Source organism: Euprymna scolopes, chromosome 37 (assembly GCF_053919585.1).
Source record: "Euprymna scolopes isolate OS-2025 chromosome 37, ASM5391958v1, whole genome shotgun sequence".
NCBI classification, from domain to species: domain Eukaryota; kingdom Metazoa; phylum Mollusca; class Cephalopoda; order Sepiida; family Sepiolidae; genus Euprymna; species Euprymna scolopes.
This window is the reverse complement of record NC_136518.1, coordinates 61527329-61547242: the sequence shown is the minus strand read 5'-3', so window position 1 is coordinate 61547242 and position 19914 is coordinate 61527329. Positions and strand designations below refer to the sequence as shown.

The 19914-nt window shown below is 34.9% G+C and overlaps 1 protein-coding gene across 3 annotated transcripts in view; it reads right to left on the bottom strand.

Annotated features, from left to right (window-relative positions):
- Positions 1–19914, bottom strand: part of LOC145261207 (cilia- and flagella-associated protein 74-like) — a 2330915-nt gene that overhangs the window by 578476 nt on the left and 1732525 nt on the right. For all 3 annotated transcript variants that reach the window (XM_080119545.1, XM_080119548.1, XM_080119547.1), the window contains one exon: positions 1671–1800. In XM_080119545.1, coding sequence (XP_079975671.1) covers positions 1671–1800 — 130 coding nt within the window. The remainder of the gene's footprint in view (positions 1–1670; positions 1801–19914) is intronic.

Below are 19914 nucleotides of genomic sequence, written 5' to 3'. Positions count from 1 at the left end.
TATAGCTTAGTGGTAGAGCATTCGACTACAGATCGAATGATCCCCTTTTCAAGCCTGGGTTTACCTCACCATTTTATTTTCATTTTTTGTCTTATTATTGAGTTCGATAAAAGATGAGCTACAGCAAACCATTTCTTCGTTTGCATATTTTAAACCTAAACATTAATCAGAAGTGACTTTTCCAGGGCATTCATCGTCAAGCCTAAATATCAGCTGACGTGATATTGTAAACAAACACAGACGGAATTTGAAGAACGACATTATCATTATTATTTGTTTTTTTTTTTTTATTTTACTTTATTGATTTATTTTTGCGAATTAGTCCACCGGGCAAATTATTCCTCGTAAGATATAATAATCAGTAGAGGATTGATTCTATGATATATTTTCTATTTTTAAGAAAAAATATTTTGCTGAGATTTTATTATTTCCCTTGGCTGGTGCAACGTTAAATATTCACCTAGAAAAATTCTTTTTTTGTTGTTGTCTAATACTAGCCTGGGTACCCGGCGTTGCCCGAGTGTTTGGAAATGTGTGTTGAGCAAAAAAAAAAAAAAAAAGTGATAGTAGGCAGGCAGGTTCGAACCCGTACCTCAAGAAGGAAAAGAACGTGAAAAAAAGAAAGAAAAACCGTGATGTCTTCGTCGTTGCGCCCATCGCCAAAACGGAAATGACGAAGGTTTAAATTAAGGCTAGTCAATCGAAAAGAGAGGATGACTTTAGAAAATGTCGGCGAAAAAAGCGACCCCTCCTTGTAGAAAAGTGCCCAGTTGAGAGTGAAAGAATTAATGTTTTTAGCCAATTTTTTTGTATTTATCGTACGAAGTGTCAAGCTTCAAAACGATACCGATCTTGTAAAAATCCGTCGCCTACGTCCAAAGATTTAGGAAGACATACATACATACATACATACATACATACATACATACATATATTTAAACAGACGGGTGAGATTGATATTATAGATGAAAGAAAAATTATTTTTAAGATTTTTTTTTTTTTCAAGTTTCCATACTTACCGGATAAATTTCTGTACAAAACATATCTAAGAACACGGCCAGACATATAAATTACCTTTGCGTTAAATTTTCAAAAGATAGGCTCAGCCGTTTCGAAACCTGTGAGGAAAGAACTGTCACACACACACACACACACACACACACACACACACACACACAAGTGACTTTTATATAATAGCAGAGATATAAAATACAAGTGGGGGGGAGTAAAGCAACATATAGTGAGAGAGGAGGAACGTATTAAGAGATGGGTCTTCAGTAATAAAGAATGTCCTTAATCTTAGAAGGTGAACGACAACATGTGTAACTTCAATAAGATATAAAGCGTGTAAACATCTTGAAAATAAGCAAAAAAAAATATAAGAAAAAAAAATGGCATTGTAAAAAATAAGACAAGAAAACAAAAACTAACAAACCAAACAAAAAAGAACAAAAACAAACAAACAAAAAAATAACGAACATAAAATAAGTTGCGCCTTCATTTTTTTTTTTTTACTGACTTTTTCCGTGCAAAAGTTCAGTTAATCGCAGTGGCTAGTATAGCCAGTTCTATTACATTGAAAATACAATAGAAAAAGAAAAGCGGGTGAAGGATTGAATAATAAAGTGGCAGCTATTTGCCAGAAACTGAGAACAGAAAAGATGGCTTACCGTCTTCATGGCATTGGATTACAGGTGAGAATGCCAAAGATTCCGTGTTGCACACAATCTCGTCATATCCCTCGACAAGTACACACTTTTGTGTCCCTTGACCAATCACTTTGAAAGAATGGACAATATCCTGGAATGCGATGGAAATACCCATTATACAAGAGTAGAATGGAATAGAATCAGAACAGCTGACGATGGCAATGGGAAAGACAGAAAGAAAGAAGGATAAAAACAAAAGGAAAAAGATTAAGGAAATAGCAAGCGTGGAAAAAAAAGGGATTCTATACTGGGTGGAACGATAAAATTGTCGTCCTAAAGAAACAAAACTCCAACTTTATTTTAAAACTTTTATTGAAAAAAATCAATTCAGGTAACTTGATTATGTAGTAGAGCTGATATCTATTCAATCTAGCCGCCTTTGGCCTCAATCACCGCCTCGACACGGGTCTGGAACTGGGAGCATGCTTTTTTGACATGAACCGGCTGGAGCTTGGCGAATACTTGGCCGCGATCAGGCTGGCTTTGGTGTTGTGGGAGATCATATCGATGATGTTCTCGACATATGACTAATCAAAGTAATTCAGCGGGTTTAAGTCGGGAGAGGGAGTGGGCCAGTGAGAGAAAGATACAAAGTTGTAGCACTTCTGAAACTAAGCCTGGGTCTCTTTGGACTTGTGGGCTATGACCGAGTTCTGATGCCACACCAGCGTTTGCCAGCGGCCACGTGATTGCACCAGGGGATCAGCACACTCGTCAGCACATCTAGGTACACTTTGCTGTTGACTTTCAAATCGACTTCAAAGATGTGAGGTGGCATGATGTGGCCCTTACTAGAAACTACACCAAATACCATAACCGCTGCCGGAAACTTTGTTTTCATGACTCTGACCACCTCCCTATTATTCATGGCAATTCAGCGATGCATTTTGACCATTGGTCTCGTTTTCATAACTGTTCTGGCAATGGTTCTGTTGTCATAACTTGCATCGGTAGAGAGCATGAGTTGTACAGTGGCACATCTCCGACTTCGCTCGTTCAACATTGTGTCCACTTACCGCTCACACATGACGTTGGACGTATTTTACAAACACTGCCTTTGACACTATGTGGATTTACCCTGAGGGACAAGGTGATTAATGCTGATCTCTTTGAAAAGTGTGATATCAGTGGAATTGAAACTTTTGTTGTACATTGGCCAACTAGTAGATGGTCTGCAACAAAAAATAAAAACCGGTTTTCATCAAACGGAAATGGAATCATGTCGTCTTTGCCATGGCGACAATTTTATCGTTCCACTGTGTACTATTAGTCAAAATTGAAAATCGTATTTGAAGTAAAAACTAAACACGTTGATGCACTTCCCTGTCTTGGTGAAATAAGTAAAAAAAAAAACATAATTTAAAGAAAAATGATCGATCAGAGGATTAATTACAAATAAAAAATCAATGTTATTAAAAATTGCAGTTTTATCGTTCATTTAAATATGAAATGAAATATATGTAACCAAGTAAAAATGAACGATGAAACTCAGTGGCGGCTCGTGCCTGGTGCTGTGGAACTTCAGCACCCCCAAGTCATTTCTACTCATTATTATCGATACACGTTAAAAAGAATACGTTTTTTTTTCTTTCTATGTGATAATATATCATATTATATATATATATATATATATATATATATATATATATATATATATATATATATATATATATATATATATATATATATATATATATATATATATATCCTGAAGCTTAATGTCGATAATTGTCCTCATACTCATATAAGCATAAAAGCAAAACTTTGCTTGGAGCTGCGAAATTCAGTTACACATTCTTAGTGAAATTCGCTTGTGCGCATGCCCGATCTAGAACGGTTAATATGAGCCAATTTGGTACTGTAGTTTTCGCAGTTCCAAATGGGGTGTTTGCGCGTTTTCGCTTATTTTTTTTTTTTAAGAGGCTTTGTTTACAAATGTTTTCTTTTTATTATTATTAAAAAGTGTAACGTGTTCTTGTAAATAAAATCTCCACCTTAAAAAAAAAAATTCCCACACTTTTAAATGCGATTTAAGCAGACAAAAATATACAATTTCCCAAACTTTTTTTTTTTTAATTAAAAGTGTTCGGGCTTTTAGCCTTGAAGTTACCAACGCGAATAATGTTATTATTTTTTTTTTACCATTATTTATATTTTTAAGTAGTTTGAAATTTATTTATTTTGTAGTAGTTTAACTTTACAGAATAAAAAATATTTACATTTTTTTCTATAGAAAAGCAAAGAAAAGTTTATTTTTTTAAATACATTTTAGTTAGAAATGTTTTTAACTTTATATATATATATATATATATATATATATATATATATATATATACATATATATATATACACACACACATATATATCCACACACACATATATACACATATATACAGCCACACACATATATATACACACACATATATATACACACATACACACACATATATATACACACATATATATATGCACACATATATATATATATACACACACGATATATATATACACACATATACACACATATATACACGCACACATATATATACACACACAAACATATATACATTATATATATATACACACATTATATATATATATACACACATTATATATATATATCTATATATATCTATATATATATATATATATATATATATATATATATATATATATATATAAAGCTTTAGCATTTATTTACATCCCACGAGGACAAAGTAAGAAGTTTTACACTTTGAACAGAGTTTTTTTTTTAATTAAAATGTGCAATAACAAAGGAGTATGTAAAACCGTTTTTATAATAAGCTTAGTAAATAGCAAAGTTTGCTTTTATTTTTATATAAAAAGTTGTAAAAAGATTTGTAAATAAAATTATGTATCTTTATTTTTTTGTTTGTTTACTCATAGTACAAACATGTAAACTTTTTTATTCTATATTTTATTTACAAATTTGGTTATAAACACACATTTTTAAATTATAAATAAAACTGTTATCCAATAAAACCATTTTTAAATGGTAATCTCCTAACTTTACCATCGTTTGCAGGCAAAGATTTTGTTTTTATGAAAACATAAATTATCAAGAAATTGTAAATAAAATGTATTTAAACAATGTTTTTCGTTTGTTTGCCTGCGGTAAAATTTTATTTAATCTGTAAAGTTTAAAAGAAATATATTTGTATATTTTTTTATTACTCTGTAAAGTGTATACAATTTAAAATAGTGTTTTTTGATTAAAATGTTTTTGCGTATTACCCCTTTTTCGATGGCTTATAATGGCAAAGTTTAAAATATTTGTATTAAAAAAAGCAATTTTAATGACAAGCTTATTTTGTTGTACGCCTATTTTTAATTAACAACAAGCTTTTTATAAATAAAACCGTTGTTAAATAGTAAAACTTTTTTCGTTAATAAAAATCTGTGACCTAAAAGTTATAAAAGTATGATTCAACTCAGTTAGAACTTCCGGTTCAGTGTAATCGCAAAAAGAGGATCACATAAACATTGTATTCCTTCTACCCTAATTGATATTCTACTAATAGACTACCTAGTACTTACCTTTCCCAATACAATTGATATAAAAAGAATTTAACCATGTTCTCCTTGCACCCCCAAGAAATAACTTCTGCGACGGTAAATGAACTTCAACAGATTGAGTTTTCACAGCTGTCTCTCCATGATAAAGTTGTAATTAACAAAAGAAGCCGTTCAACGCCTGATATTCAAATATGTCAGCCAGGCATTAGCAACAACAAAGTGTATATTCGTAGCTTTAATGATACCAACGGAAAAGTTAGCTTTGCGGCTGTGAACTAAAAAAGGCATTGTTCTGCTTTCCTTGTTTGTTGTTAGGGGGTGATGTAACATGGACAAAAGATAGTTTCAGAACTATTAGCAAAATGAAAGATAGAACTGAAAAGCATGAGAAGCACGTTGACAATGTAGTTTCCCTATCAATTTTGGGGACCATAAATATTAAAGAAAAACTTAGTGAGGCCTGCAGACTTTCAATCAATCATCATAACATGAATGTTAAGAAGAACGGTGAAATTTTATATAAAATAATAGATTGTATTTTCTTTTGTGGGAACTTTGAAACTCCCTTACGAGGACATGATGAAAAAGATGATTCAGTAAATCCAAGTGTATTTAGAGGATTTTTAAATTTTGCATCTTAATTAGATCCAGATTTAAAGAATCACTTAGAAACCAGTAATGTCTTCAAAGGCGTTTCCAAGACTATTCAGAATGACATACTTGACTGTCTTTTACAAATATACCATGATGAAATAAGGGCAGAAATTAGCAAAGCTTCCTTTGTAGCTGTCATGGCTGATGAAATAACAGATGTGTCTGAACATACACAAATGATCATTGTTTTACGGTACGTCTTGGACGAAAAAATACTTGAATGCATTTGGGGATTCTTTATTCCAGAAAACCAAACCGCTGATGGGATATCAAAATGTATTCTACAACAATTAGATATAATCCTTCTAGAGAATCGCCAAAAACTGATAGCTCAGACATTTGATGATGCAAATGTCATGAAAGGCAAAAAAGCTGGTGCTCAGGCGAAAATAAAAGCAGTTTATAGTAATGCGCATTTCACTCAATGTTATGCGATCAACTTAATTTAATAATGAAGAATGCTGCAAGCATTACACGAAATGCTAGAATATTTATCTCTAACATTTTGGCTATTCGGACTTTCTTTTCTAGATCACCACAGCGTCTGTCCATTTTTCAAGAAGCATCTGGATGTAAGCATTCTACGTGTATCCGCCACAAGGTGGAACTTTAACATGCATAAATAGAGTTCATGAAAATGTTCAAGCATAAAAAAACTGTCACTGAAATTCAGTCAACATCATATGTAGATGAGACCGTTGCAGAAGCGACAGGAATTCTGAAATATTTGAACGATGAAAATTTCATATTTTGGTTTGAGCTATTTCATAAAATTATGTCTCATGTTGAAATTATTTCTCGGGAAATTAGCATATATAAAGTCAATGAATACATAACAAATTTCAAAACTGCTATTTTAGAGATAAGAAACACCAAATACTGTGAAAATTCTTCACAAACACTCAAGGGCGAAGCTAAAGAACTGTGTGACTATATATCTGTTGATATAACGGACAGATATTCTTCAACTAAACATTTAATACTTGCTAAATTGTTTTACAAGATAAGCTTTGCTAGTTTTAAGAAAAAAAACTACCTACAGAAGCGATATCCTTGACAACTGAAGCATATCCCATGATTGACAAAGAAAAGTTTGAAACTGAGCTAGAAATATTTTATAGCAGGTCAGATATCCATAAATATTGCAAAGTAAGTGATCTCCTGAAATTTATTTTGGAAAACAATTTAAACGATGTTCTTAGTGAAATCACAAAACTCATAAAAATTATCTTGACAATTCCCATGACTACATAAGAGATAGAACGTTGTTTTTCAACTCTGAAAAGAATAAAAACTTATCTAAGGAACACCATGGGTTGCGAAAGACTAAATGAACTTGCAGTGCTTTCAATTGATAAAAAAGTTCTTCAGCAGTCATTCAGAAGTTAAGGAGAAAATTATCAATCTTTTCTCACAAATTAAAACAAGGAGAATGAAGTTTACTTTCAAATGAATGTAATAAGTAAAATATTTAAAATATTTACATCTATTCAGGATTCCTTTAAGTTATTGTATTTTTATACGTGTGCATACGTATAAATTATGTATATTTTTATGTTTGTTTTATTTTTACACAATATTAAAACAATAGGTGTTTTCTTTATAACAGCACCCCCACTAATCTTAGGCACGAGCCGCCACTGATGAAACTGCAATTGGTTATAGTCCGCTAACGTACTTCCTAACTTGCGGCCTAGCGCTACCGGAAGCGGTTATAAGTAACTCAATTCACTACGCTTTTATTGCTCACGTCTGTATCTCCCCTGTACATGTACTCTTCTTTTTCGTTATGTTTTTCCTTTTTATTCGTATTATTTGGATTCATCGGACTACTGTTCTCATCTTGAGTGTTATTTTCACAACGTTTCGGTCGATGTAACCTCAGACCTTCTTCAGGTGTATCTTGCCGACCTCGGGAATGCTTCTGTCGAACTCGGGAATTTGGACGGAATTTCGAGCAGAACCCTTTATTTACGTCATACTCAAGATGAGAACAGTAGTCCAATGAATCCAAATAATACAGATAACCAATCCTCATCTTAAAAATTCAGAAACGTCTTTTCTGTTTAATTTAATAATCATTTAAAAGTTTTTTTTTGTTTTTTTTTTGTTTTTTTAAATTATTGAAATATTTTATTTCAATAAACCGCTTCACGATAGAAATACTGAAGAAACATAAAAGTGAAGAAATTTATTTGCCTTGCCACCACTTCCGGTAGGTTATGCCGGAAGTTGGAAAGTACGTTAGCTGCAATTTACGATATGATTTACTTCCTCTTCTTCACGGGAACTTTCGGTACTGCTGCTCTTATCACTGATAATTGAGAAAATATGTTTATTTCTAATCTAAATATTTTAATGAAGTTCTTATCGATAAGTATTTTGTAGATTTCAGTGAGGATACATGTTTCAGCATGACACATATTTCAGCATGACACTTATTTCAGCATGACACTTATTTCAGCATGACACATATTTCAGCATGACACTTATTTCAGCATGACACATATTTCAGCATGACACTTATTTCAGCATGACACATATTTCAGCATGACACTTATTTCAGCATGACACTTATTTCAGCATGACACATATTTCAGCATGACACTTATTTCAGCATGACACATATTTCAGCATGACACATATTTCAGCATGACACTTATTTCAGTATGACACTTATTTCAGCATGACACATATTTCAACATGACACATATTTCAGCATTACACTTATTTCAGCATGGCACATATTTCAGCATGACACTTATTTCAGCATGACACATATTTCAGCATGACACTTATTTCAGCATGACACTTATTTCAGCATGGCACTTATTTCAGCATGACACTTATTTCAGCATGACACATATTTCAGCATGACACTTATTTCAGCATGACACTTATTTCAGCATGACACATATTTCAGCATGACACTTATTTCAGCATGACACTTATTTCAGCATGACACATATTTCAGCATGACACTTATTTCAGCATGACACATATTTCAGCATGACACATATTTCAGCATGACACTTATTTCAGCATGACACTTATTTCAGCATGACACATATTTCAGCATTACACTTATTTCAGCATGGCACATATTTCAGCATGACACTTATTTCAGCATGACACATAAATACATTAAAATGATTTTGCTTGAAACGTGATTTTCAGTTGTGACTAATAATATAGAAGCACTGTAGCGGTTTCCACCAAAAGAAACTGCTCATCAAAAAAAGATCCCAATCCAAAACGGAAACATGACAGACGACGACCTTTCAACAAGTACTTCGATGTTACTAATTATACTGTGGAACTCTAAATAGTGCAATTCCCGCTAGAATAATTGTCACAACTTTCCCAGCTTCAATTTGATATGACCCATAAATATAAACCTCGAATAGATGACTCCCTACAGTACTTTAAAGACACAAAAACAAACAAATAAAAAACGAAAACGACGACCAGCGCTGCAAGCCAGGGTGTCTACAACTACGTCCGCTAGATGAGTATAAACACAGCGTTTTTTTTTTCTCTCTCTTTATTTTCAACAAGCGTTAAGTCGGGCCTAGATCGTCGTACGGCAAGGTTGGGCCCGTCAGCCGCCCAACCAAACTCAGCAGCAGCGGTCACGTCCACACAGAACTGGTTAGACTACCTCCCCCCCGACATCGGCCGAACCCAATAGCAGCAGCAGCCACCACTCGCTGTTGACTCGCTCAATTTCCAGCAACCCAGCATCCCAAGTCATTTTTGGGTTCATGGACTTTAAGTGTCTGAGGGAATGGCACTCCTCTGACAAGACGTTGCAATCATCATCATAATATATATATATATATATATATATATATATATATATATATGCCGCATTTTTTCTCTTAAGGATATTTCATTAAATAAAATAAACATTTTTTGTGCATTAATTCTGTTTTGGTCCTTTCCAACTTCTAAATAACGCTTTTCACTTCTGGCGGGAAGTGGCTGATGTAATTGGCATATTTGTTATAAGTCCTCTTGGATTCATCATCAGGAATAGATCTTGCCGAACTCGGGAATGTTTCTGTCGAACTCGGGAATTTGGACGGAATTTCGAGCGGAGCCCTTTATTTACGTCATACTCAAGATGAGAACAGTAGTCCGATGAATCTAAATAATACAGATAACCAATCCTCATCTCAAAAATTCAGAAACGTCTTTTTAATTGGTTTTGAGCAATTTATTTTAATTTATTTTTGAGCCACCACTAATCAAGGCCCGAAGGCCACTCGAGGATACGGATTAATTGCTATACATTAGTCAATAAGATTATAGCGTAGTAATCATAAGTAGTAGAAATTTTGTAAATTGGATTATTTAGGTGGACGGTTCATCAAGAACTTGTTTACATTGGACTTGAAGACAATCAAATTGTAGTCAGCTGGAAAGCAGGCAAACAGAAGAGAGTTCCACGGGGGGGGCAGTTCTAATAAAGAACTTTGTTCATAGAATCTACGTTTAGGATTAAATGAAATTTACATAATTGTTTTTTTTTGTTGTTGTTTTTATTTAAATTACGTGTATATTTATTTCATTGCTTTATTGTTTTAATAACTTTACAAATATTTCAGGATGTCACTGCAATTGGTAAAGATTATTTTATTGATAGTAGTTTTTTAGTTTTATTAGTAAAGGGTACTGAAAAACTTCAATAAAGTTTATTATCCATCAAATTCTAGCTGTAATTCAATGGTAAACAGCTGTTTCGATAACGGCAAGAGATTTGTAACAATTATCAAGAAAAGTAAAGAGTATAGGTAAACTGTGAAGACTTGTTGTCACTCAGACTCCAGAGAACACCACCTGTTTTATTTTGCCAGTGACCGATCACTAGTAATGATTTGTAAAAAATTTCATTCTTGAAGTTACATATCATGGACAGGAATAGTCTGACATGATGGTATTATGCCAGACATGATGGTATTATGCCAAACATGACGGTATTATGCCAGACATGACGGTATTATGCCAGACATGACGGTATTATATGCCAGACATAATGGTATTATATGCCAGACATGATGGTATTATGCCAAACATGATGGTATTATGCCAGATATGATGGTATTATATGCCAGACATGATGGCATTATGCCAAACATGATGGTATTATGCCAAACATGATGGTATTATGCCAGACATGACGGTATTATGCCAGACATAATGGTATTATATGCCAGACATGATGGCATTATGCCAGACATAATGGTATTATATGCCAGACATGATGGCATTATGCCAGACATGATGGTATTATGCCAGACATGATGGTAATATGCCAGATATGATGGTATTATGCCAGACATGACGGTATTATGCCAGACATAATGGTATTATATGCCAGACATGATGGCATTATGCCAGACATAATGGTATTATATGCCAGACATGATGGCATTATGCCAGACATGATGGTATAATACCAGGCATGATGGTAATATGCCAGATATGATGGTATTATGCCAGATATGATGGTAATACTTCCAACATAATAGCTGTTGATGACTACGGTATAACAATCACAGACAACAGAAAAAAAAGCTGATGTCATTATAAACTGGCCAAAAGCCATTTTAAAGCAACGCTAAATTGCTTTGTGTGTCATATAGGCACTGATTTCCCACGTGAATTTCCCAAAGAATTTGCAGAAACAAAGATAAAAAAAAATAAATTGTCCCCCAGCGGCTAACCAAGCGATGGCTTAAGAAATATTGTTGGTTCATGACCAAGATTATCTTATCTTAATTACCATGTCTGAATAAGTTAGCGGAACAATAAAAAAATCCCCCAAAGACAGATGTAAGTAAATTATAAATATTATACATAAGTGCATGTAGGTGCATTGTAGATATGCGTATCAACATTACGATCCTTGCGTAAACAAAGGAATCAGAAAGTTGTGGCAATCTTGGCATTTGCAAGATCAGAATGATAAATAACGCATTGCACATGTTGATGTAAACAATACATTGATTCCCAACGTGTCGCAATGCAGGGCCCCCATAGGATGTGCAGTTCGAATAAACGTGTTGAGGGGGAGGGCAACAGAAAATAATATGGAAAGATGGAATAAAATATATGTCTGTCTGTCTGTCTGTCCAGCTCTGTGTACAGTTTTGATTATCTGCTAAAAAACTTCAGGATGATTTGAAGTGCACTAGAAATGATCCAGGACCAATCCGGATTGTTTTTAAAAGGGAGTTAGGTAACAAACCAGGGGTGGACACATATTGAGTACACTGATACTACCCAGAAAATAAAGGAATTTTATATACAGGGTGGAACGATAAAAGTGTCACCCTAAAAAAAACAATACTGCTGCTTTATTTTAAAACTTTGTTGAAAAAAATCAATTCAGATAACTTTATGTAGTACAGCTGGCATCTGTTCAATGTAGCTGCCTTCAGCCTCAATCAACGTCTCGATATAGGTCCAGAACTGGGAGCAGGCCTTTTTCACAAGCGGTGGCGAGAGCTCGCCGAGCACTCGGCAGATGGCAGCGATCAGGCTGGCTTTGGTGTTGTGGAAGGTCATGTTGGTGATGTTCTCGACGTATGACCAAACAAAGTAGTCCAGCCGGTTCAGGTCGGAGGAGGAGGTGAGGCAGTGATGGAAGAATACAAAGTTATAGCACTCCTTCTGAAGCCAAGCCTGAGTGTCTTTGGATTTGTGAGCCTGTGCGACGTCCTGCTGCCACACTCAGAGTCTGCCAGCAGACACCTGATTGCACCAGGGGATCGCCATATTCTTTAGCACATCTAGATACACTTTGGTGTTGACTTTCAAGCTGACTTCGAAGAAGTGGGGTGACATGATTTGGCCCTCACTTGAAATCACACCAAAGACGAAAACTATGGCAGGGAACTCTGTTTTCATGAGACTGAGCACGTCCCTGTTATTTGTGTCAATGCAGCGATGCATTTTGAGTGTGCTGCCAATGGTCCTGTTGTCATAACTTGGATCGGTAGAGAGCATGAGTTGTACAGTGGTGCATCTCCAATCTCGCCCATTGAACATTGTCACTTTCAAACATAATAAAAGGCTCTTATCGCTCTTGTGATTTGTCACACTGGTCAACTTGTGGATGATCTGCAACAAAAAAAAATTCACTAAACGGAAGTGGAATTATGTCGTCTTTTCTATGGCGACAATTTTACCATTCCTCTCTCTCTCTCTCTCTCTCTCTCTCTCTCTCTCTCTCTCTTTCTATATATATATATATATATATATATATATATATATATATATATGAATACTTCATTTAATCACAGGAATTAATATACTAAAGTATAAATTTAAGCGTAAACTTTAAGTAGAATATTCCACGTTTCATCCAGCTAAGATTCATCAGCCTGGTGAATCCTAGTGTGGATGAAAAGCGGAATATTCTGTGTAGCTTAATTGACATATATATTTTATAACTTACCATATATAAATATATACTAGCAAAAGTACCCGTCGTTGACTGGGTTCAAAAAACAACCTACAGAAAATGGACTTTGATTTATGAAAGTATGATAAGTTATGAAAAGGAAGGGTTAAATTTGGGGGTATCAAAACCAAAGCAAAATATGATAAAAGTAAAAATTAAATAGATGAACCCCATAATTTATTATACCATACCTGTTCACACTGAAACACTTATCACAATATTCTGTGGATCTATATTAAAAAACCTTGTTAAACTTTGTGACATATTTCCATTCTATGAAGGTCAGGTGCGAACAGACACCCCATAATTTTATGATACCATATTTCTTCAAACTGAAACATAATTATCAAAGTATACTTACGCAGATAGATATGAAAAGTCTTTATTAAAGTTTGTGCCTATTTCCATTCTATGGAGGCCAGGCACGAATGCAGACCCCACAATTTTATTATACAATCCCTATTTAAGTTAAAACATACTTATCAAAGTATTCTCATGTACATCTATATCAGAAACACTTGTAAACGTTTTTTTTTTAATTTTAAAATTTTTTATTTCCATACTTTGTGGACCAGGCGCGAATGCAGACCCCACAATGTTAATGAACTACCGTTCTGCCAGATCAAACATACCCATTCCTGTTTCTCGATACATGTTCTATCATTATATGTAATCAGTTTTTTAAAATAGTCAACCATATAGGAGCCTATTCGTGACCACACACACACACACACACACACATTCAGCTTTATATTATATATATATGTTCACATATTTCACAGCTCATCAGTGCGGCTAGACAAACGAAATCCGACCGCTCATATGACGTCGGAGCTTCTAACCGTTGCGCTATTCGGCTACTGCTATGCGGGCAGTGAATTAACAATGTTTTGACATTCCTTTATATTTTTCTATGCTTAAAGCGTATTTCATCCTCTATCACCCAACTAAAGCCCCTCTCTAACATATTTAAAGTACCATAATTATCGAATAATCCCCTAGACAACTCTCACTCCCAGCCAATGCACATACCCTAATACGCCTATAGCTAGACGTCACATCTTTATCTTGTTATCTAGCACCTCCCTTCCTATCGTGATTATGTTAAGGTATGCTGTATTAATTGAATTCAGTTGTATTAGAAGGGGACAACAAAAAAAGCAGTGGGAGCACTTTATGAAAATTTAGATACCTTCGATTTTTATGAAATTTTAAAAATAGGTATCAGACATAAATTAATAAATTTACAGGGGTTTTTTTTTCTTAAGACACTTTACACCTTAAGCCTTGAATTTCAGACATTTTCTAGAATCAAAATTACGTAGTGGATTTTGATTTAAAAAAAAATATATTGAAATATGGATTTCAGACATAAGATTTAGCATCAATATATATTTTCATATTAATCTTCGATACAGGACATAAAAGCGGTGCAAAGCTTCTCTGTTTGGCGAATTAATATTACCTGTCCTGGGACGGGTATTCTTATGATACTCTACATTTTGTTTTATATCGAACATATTGCACCGTTACGTTTCTCAGTTTTTGAGATGAGGATTCGTTATTCGTATTACTTGGATTCTTCAGAATACTGTTCGCATCTGAGTGTCATTTTTACGTTTCGGTTGATGTAACCTCCGACCTTCTTCAGGTGTATCTTGTCAAACTCGGGAATGTTTTTAACGAACTCGTGATACAGTAATATATAGTAATAATAATCTTTAATATAAAAGGCAAAATCTGTTTAAATGTGTGCATGAATGTGTGGATGTATGTATGTTTGTATGTCTGCCTAAAACTTTCGACAGAGCCGATGGATTTTCACGAGATCAGTATTATTTTGAAGCCTACCCTTCGGATGACAACTATCGAAAAATTGGGCAAAAACATTAATTCCTTCACCCTCAACTAGGCACTTTTCTATAGGGAGAGGTAGCAAAAAATTGTTCCTTCATGACAATTTAGCCAAACACGCATACACAAAACGTGCTATCTTTAGTTAGTTTAAATATAAAAATAATACCTAATTTCCATCACACGGTCATAGACCAGTCGTTATAGTAGCGGCACCGTTATTGTAGGATTTCACGTTCGAGCCCAGATATCAGAGATATTTTTCCCCGCTTTTTGAAGTTTTAATGTTGAAACAGGGTTATTTATGCCATTTTTTTCGTTCGTCTTTTTTCCATAACGTTCACTGTGTTTTTTTTTTTGTTTTTGTTTTCTGATTTTTTAAGAAGTTTTAACATCGTTCGTTTATTCTTTATTTTGCATCACGTTCGCTGATTTTTTTTTTAATAATATTTAAACAGGTTATTACATTCGTTTATTCTTTATTTTCCATTTTGTTTTGATTTACCCCCCCCCCCACACACACACACCTCCAAACACCCTGGCAAACGCTGAGTACTTCCGCTAGTTAGTAATAAATAGTGATATGTATAACTAGAAATAAAATAGGTTTTAAGGCTCCCCACCCCCACAAGGGTCCGTAGCTCAATGATTTCAATACTTGCAAAATCAAATGTAAAAATAGAAAAGAGGCTTGCCTTTTTTCTGTTGTTCTCGGCCTTCGGGCTGGGATCAAAGTGTAGTATCTGTTCCGGCAGATGCTGCAAGCTATGACTGGCTATGACTCGCTATGACTAGCAAAGACCGGATGTGGGGGCAACCCCACATGCCTGACCATTAACCAGCTCCCATTTCCCACCTCTCGGGAGCTGGTCCCCTTTTTCCCTTCCCCCTCCCTTCACTCCTCACATTAAAAATCGGCCTTGTGCCTAATTTGCTCGGTGGGGGAGCAAATAAATACCATCTGTTCCGGCAGATACTGCAAGCAAAGACCATATGTGGGGGCGACCCCACATATAAGACCTTGGTCAATGTAGGGGCAACCCTTAATACCAATTGTCACTATAAAGCTCCCCTACTCCCCGGGGAGTTGGTCTCCATTTCCCCTTCACTCTTCACATAAAAATCGGCCTTGTGCCTAATTTGCTCGGTGGGGGAGCAAATAAATACCATCTGTTCCGGCAGATGCTGCAAGCTATGACTAGCTATGACTAGCAAAGACCAGATGTGGGGGCAACCCCACATGCCTGACCTTTAACCAGCTCCCATTTCCCACCTCTCGGGAGCTGGTCCCCTTTTTCCCTTCCCCCTCCCTTCACTCCTCACATAAAAAATCGGCCTTGTGCCTAATTTGCTCGGTGGGGGAGCAAATAAATATCATCTGTTCCGGCAGATACTGCAAGCAAAGACCATATGTGGGGGAAACCTCACATATAAGACCTCGGTCAATGTAGGGGCAACCCTTCATACCAATTGTCACTATCCAGCTCCCTTACTCCCCTGGGAGTTGGTCCCCATTTCCACTTCACTCCTCACATTAAAAATCGGCCTTGTGCCTAATTTGCTCGGTGGGGGAGCAAATAAACACCCTGTTGTTCTTGGCCTTCGGGCCGGGATCAAAGTGTACTATCTGTTCTGCAGATGCTGCACTTAAGATAATTTGTACCAGTCAATGGAGGGGAAACCCTCTATACTGGGACAATTATTATTTTTGGTAACCAGAGTGCCCCCTTTTTGCCTACTTTTAGGGGAGCTGGTTTTTACCCCACATTAAAAACGGCCTTGTGCCTAATTTGCTTAGGTGGGGAAGCAAATAAATACAGTAAAAGTGATATCCTCTTGAAGGTTGAAGGTTCGGTGTGGGCGAATTAGTAATTACTAAGGACCTCTATCCAGTCATTGCTGACGGAACGAGAGCATGCTACACCCGTGAAGTGAAGAAAGGGTTCTGGTTGAAATTCCTTCCAGATTCCCGAGTTCGACAAACGCTGTGAAAATGACACTCAAGATGAGAACAGTAGTTCGAAGAATCCAAATAATACGAACATTGGACGTTATAAATTAAAAAAAAAAAACGTTTTCCCATTAACAGATCAAATTGGTGTGTTCATGTCTTGTGTATGGGAGGATGGAGAGAATGAAGATGCCGACGTTTAGATGGAGATGTCAAAGAAATAATTTATTCAATAAAACTGAAGGAGCAATGAACTGAAGCACTCAATTTCCTCTTCGCAACAATAACATTTGTCACTTGAAAAAAGAAAAAGAAATTTGTTTGTCGTTTCGATTTAATTTTCGCTTTCAATGGCATTTCACAACAAACTTTTTGACAAATTGCATTTCAGCATTTAAATAAAAATAAAAATAAAAATAAAAAAAAAGAAAGGAAATCCACTTGATTAAAAAATTGCCAACTGAGGCCATATTTAAAAATAACTTGTTTGAAAAAAAAAATCGGTTCAAAGCTATAATAGGTTGAGGAAAGGCGGTATCCATTTCCATTATAATTAAAGTGGTTTTTAAAGTGTATGTGGCACAGCTTGTACCAATCGATAACACGTCCTCAAAAATCAATCCAACAGTCGCTTTGTTGTTGTTGTATTGAGATATGATTCTGTTTAATCCTAGAAGGTTCACCCTCCCAGGCTTTACCTTCTCTCTGAAAAAGGGGTTAGAAGTAATTTTAGGCTTCTATTGCATGCCGATCTTGTATGAAAGGATTAGGATATAAATCAACCCGAAAGTCGTTTTGTTGCAGTCGGGTTGAGATATGATTCTATTCAGTCCTAGATGGTTCACACACCCAGGTTTTACCTTCTCCTTAGAAAAGAGTTACTTTTTTGCTAATTGCTTGCAGCATCCATATCAGGATATGCCGACTGGACTGCACCAGGCCTTTTTTATTGTATCTATTTACTTGCCTCCCCACGGGGGCAGAGTTAGACACAAGGTCGGTTTTAATGCGGAGGAAATCCAGCTCCGCAAAAAAGAGCACTCTGGATAGGAACAAAAATAAAAATTATCTCCGTTGTGAAGGATTTCTCCTCCACTGACCGAGGACAAAAAAGGTGAAGCGTAGCATCAGAACAGATACTACACTGTGAGTTTTATTGTAAGCTAGAGTGCATTTCATCTAGTGTGTTGACTTCTTAAAATCTCACTTGATCTTGTGTCGGGCCTCATACAAAATCGTTTAACAAAACAGCAAAACCATTTTTTACTGTTTTTTTTTATTGTTGTTTTTTAACAAAGGAAATACATGTTTCCAAACTATAATACACGTTATGCTTTGAATTCAAACCAGAACTGAATTCCTATTTAAAAGTTTAGACTTTTAAAATTAACTTGCTGATAAATGAGGTCAAGCACTTTTATGAATATATTATTTCGAGATTTAAAAATAGCCGTCTGTAATTACTGTTATGATTTTATTATTTAAACTTGTTATGAATGATAATTAAAATAAAATGAAAGCGTTACGTCCCTTTAATTAATTCTATATAATATTATGCTTGGATCCTTCCTTAATTAGTCTGTACATTACGCTTTGAAAAGGTCAGATGCAATTTTTGAAGGCCGAACTGTTAAAAAAAGGCCAAATTTGTAAAATTTAGTTTTAAAAAGGCCAAATATCTATGTTTAAAGCAATTTGGCCTTTTTCTAAGCATAACACTATCTCCAGAAACTGATTATATTTACTGAGATCACCAATATATATTAATAGCATTGCTACTACCTACCTATTTTGATGCCTACCTACGTACCTTACTTTTTGTTAGCATTATAATCAGAAAACTATCATCCTGACCAAAACATATTTGTTGATTAAATACATTTCTCATTCTATGGAATTTCTATTGCTACACTTAGTATTAATAAATAGTATACACTAGAAGGCTGTCCGATATTACCCAGTTGTAAAATACTCTTAAATATATTGCAATTTATGCAGATTTTTTATTTATTACTCTAGAGCCAATTTTCTATTGATTATTATATTGTACCCAATATATAAAGTAATGATTTCAAAAGTTTTTTAAAAAGTGACTTTGGTGCCATTAACTGGAACTGAAATCAAAGCATTTAGCGCACCAAGCATAGTTGTTATTCAGCCTTCGTCATCAATTAAGCCTTCGTCGTCAATTAAGCCTTCGTCGTCAATTCAACCTTCATCGTACAATTTCAGCCTTCATCGTCAATTAACCCTTCATCGTCAATTCAGCCTTCGTCGTCAATTCAGCCTTCTGTCATTAATTCAGCTTTATCGTCAATTTCAGCCTTCGTCGTCAATTCAACCTTCGTCATCATTTCAACCTTCATCGTAAATTCAACCTTCATCGTAAATTCCAGCCTTCGTCATTATCGTCGTCACCAGATGGATAACAAAGGCAAAAGTGAACTAAAAGTGTATATTTACGCATGCTCAGAAGTTAGTTTATTCCTGCTGAGCTCAACTGATTTTTTTTCAATTGTGATCCCTTAGCAGTTATTTTTACAGACGAAGCTGAAAACAAAATCAATATATATATATATATATATATATATATATATATATATATATATATATATATATATATATATATATATATATATATATATATATATGACTTTGTAGAGAGAGAGAGAGAGAGACAGACAGACAGACAGACAGACAGACAGACAGACAGACAGAGAAACATGTAAGTGTGTTAG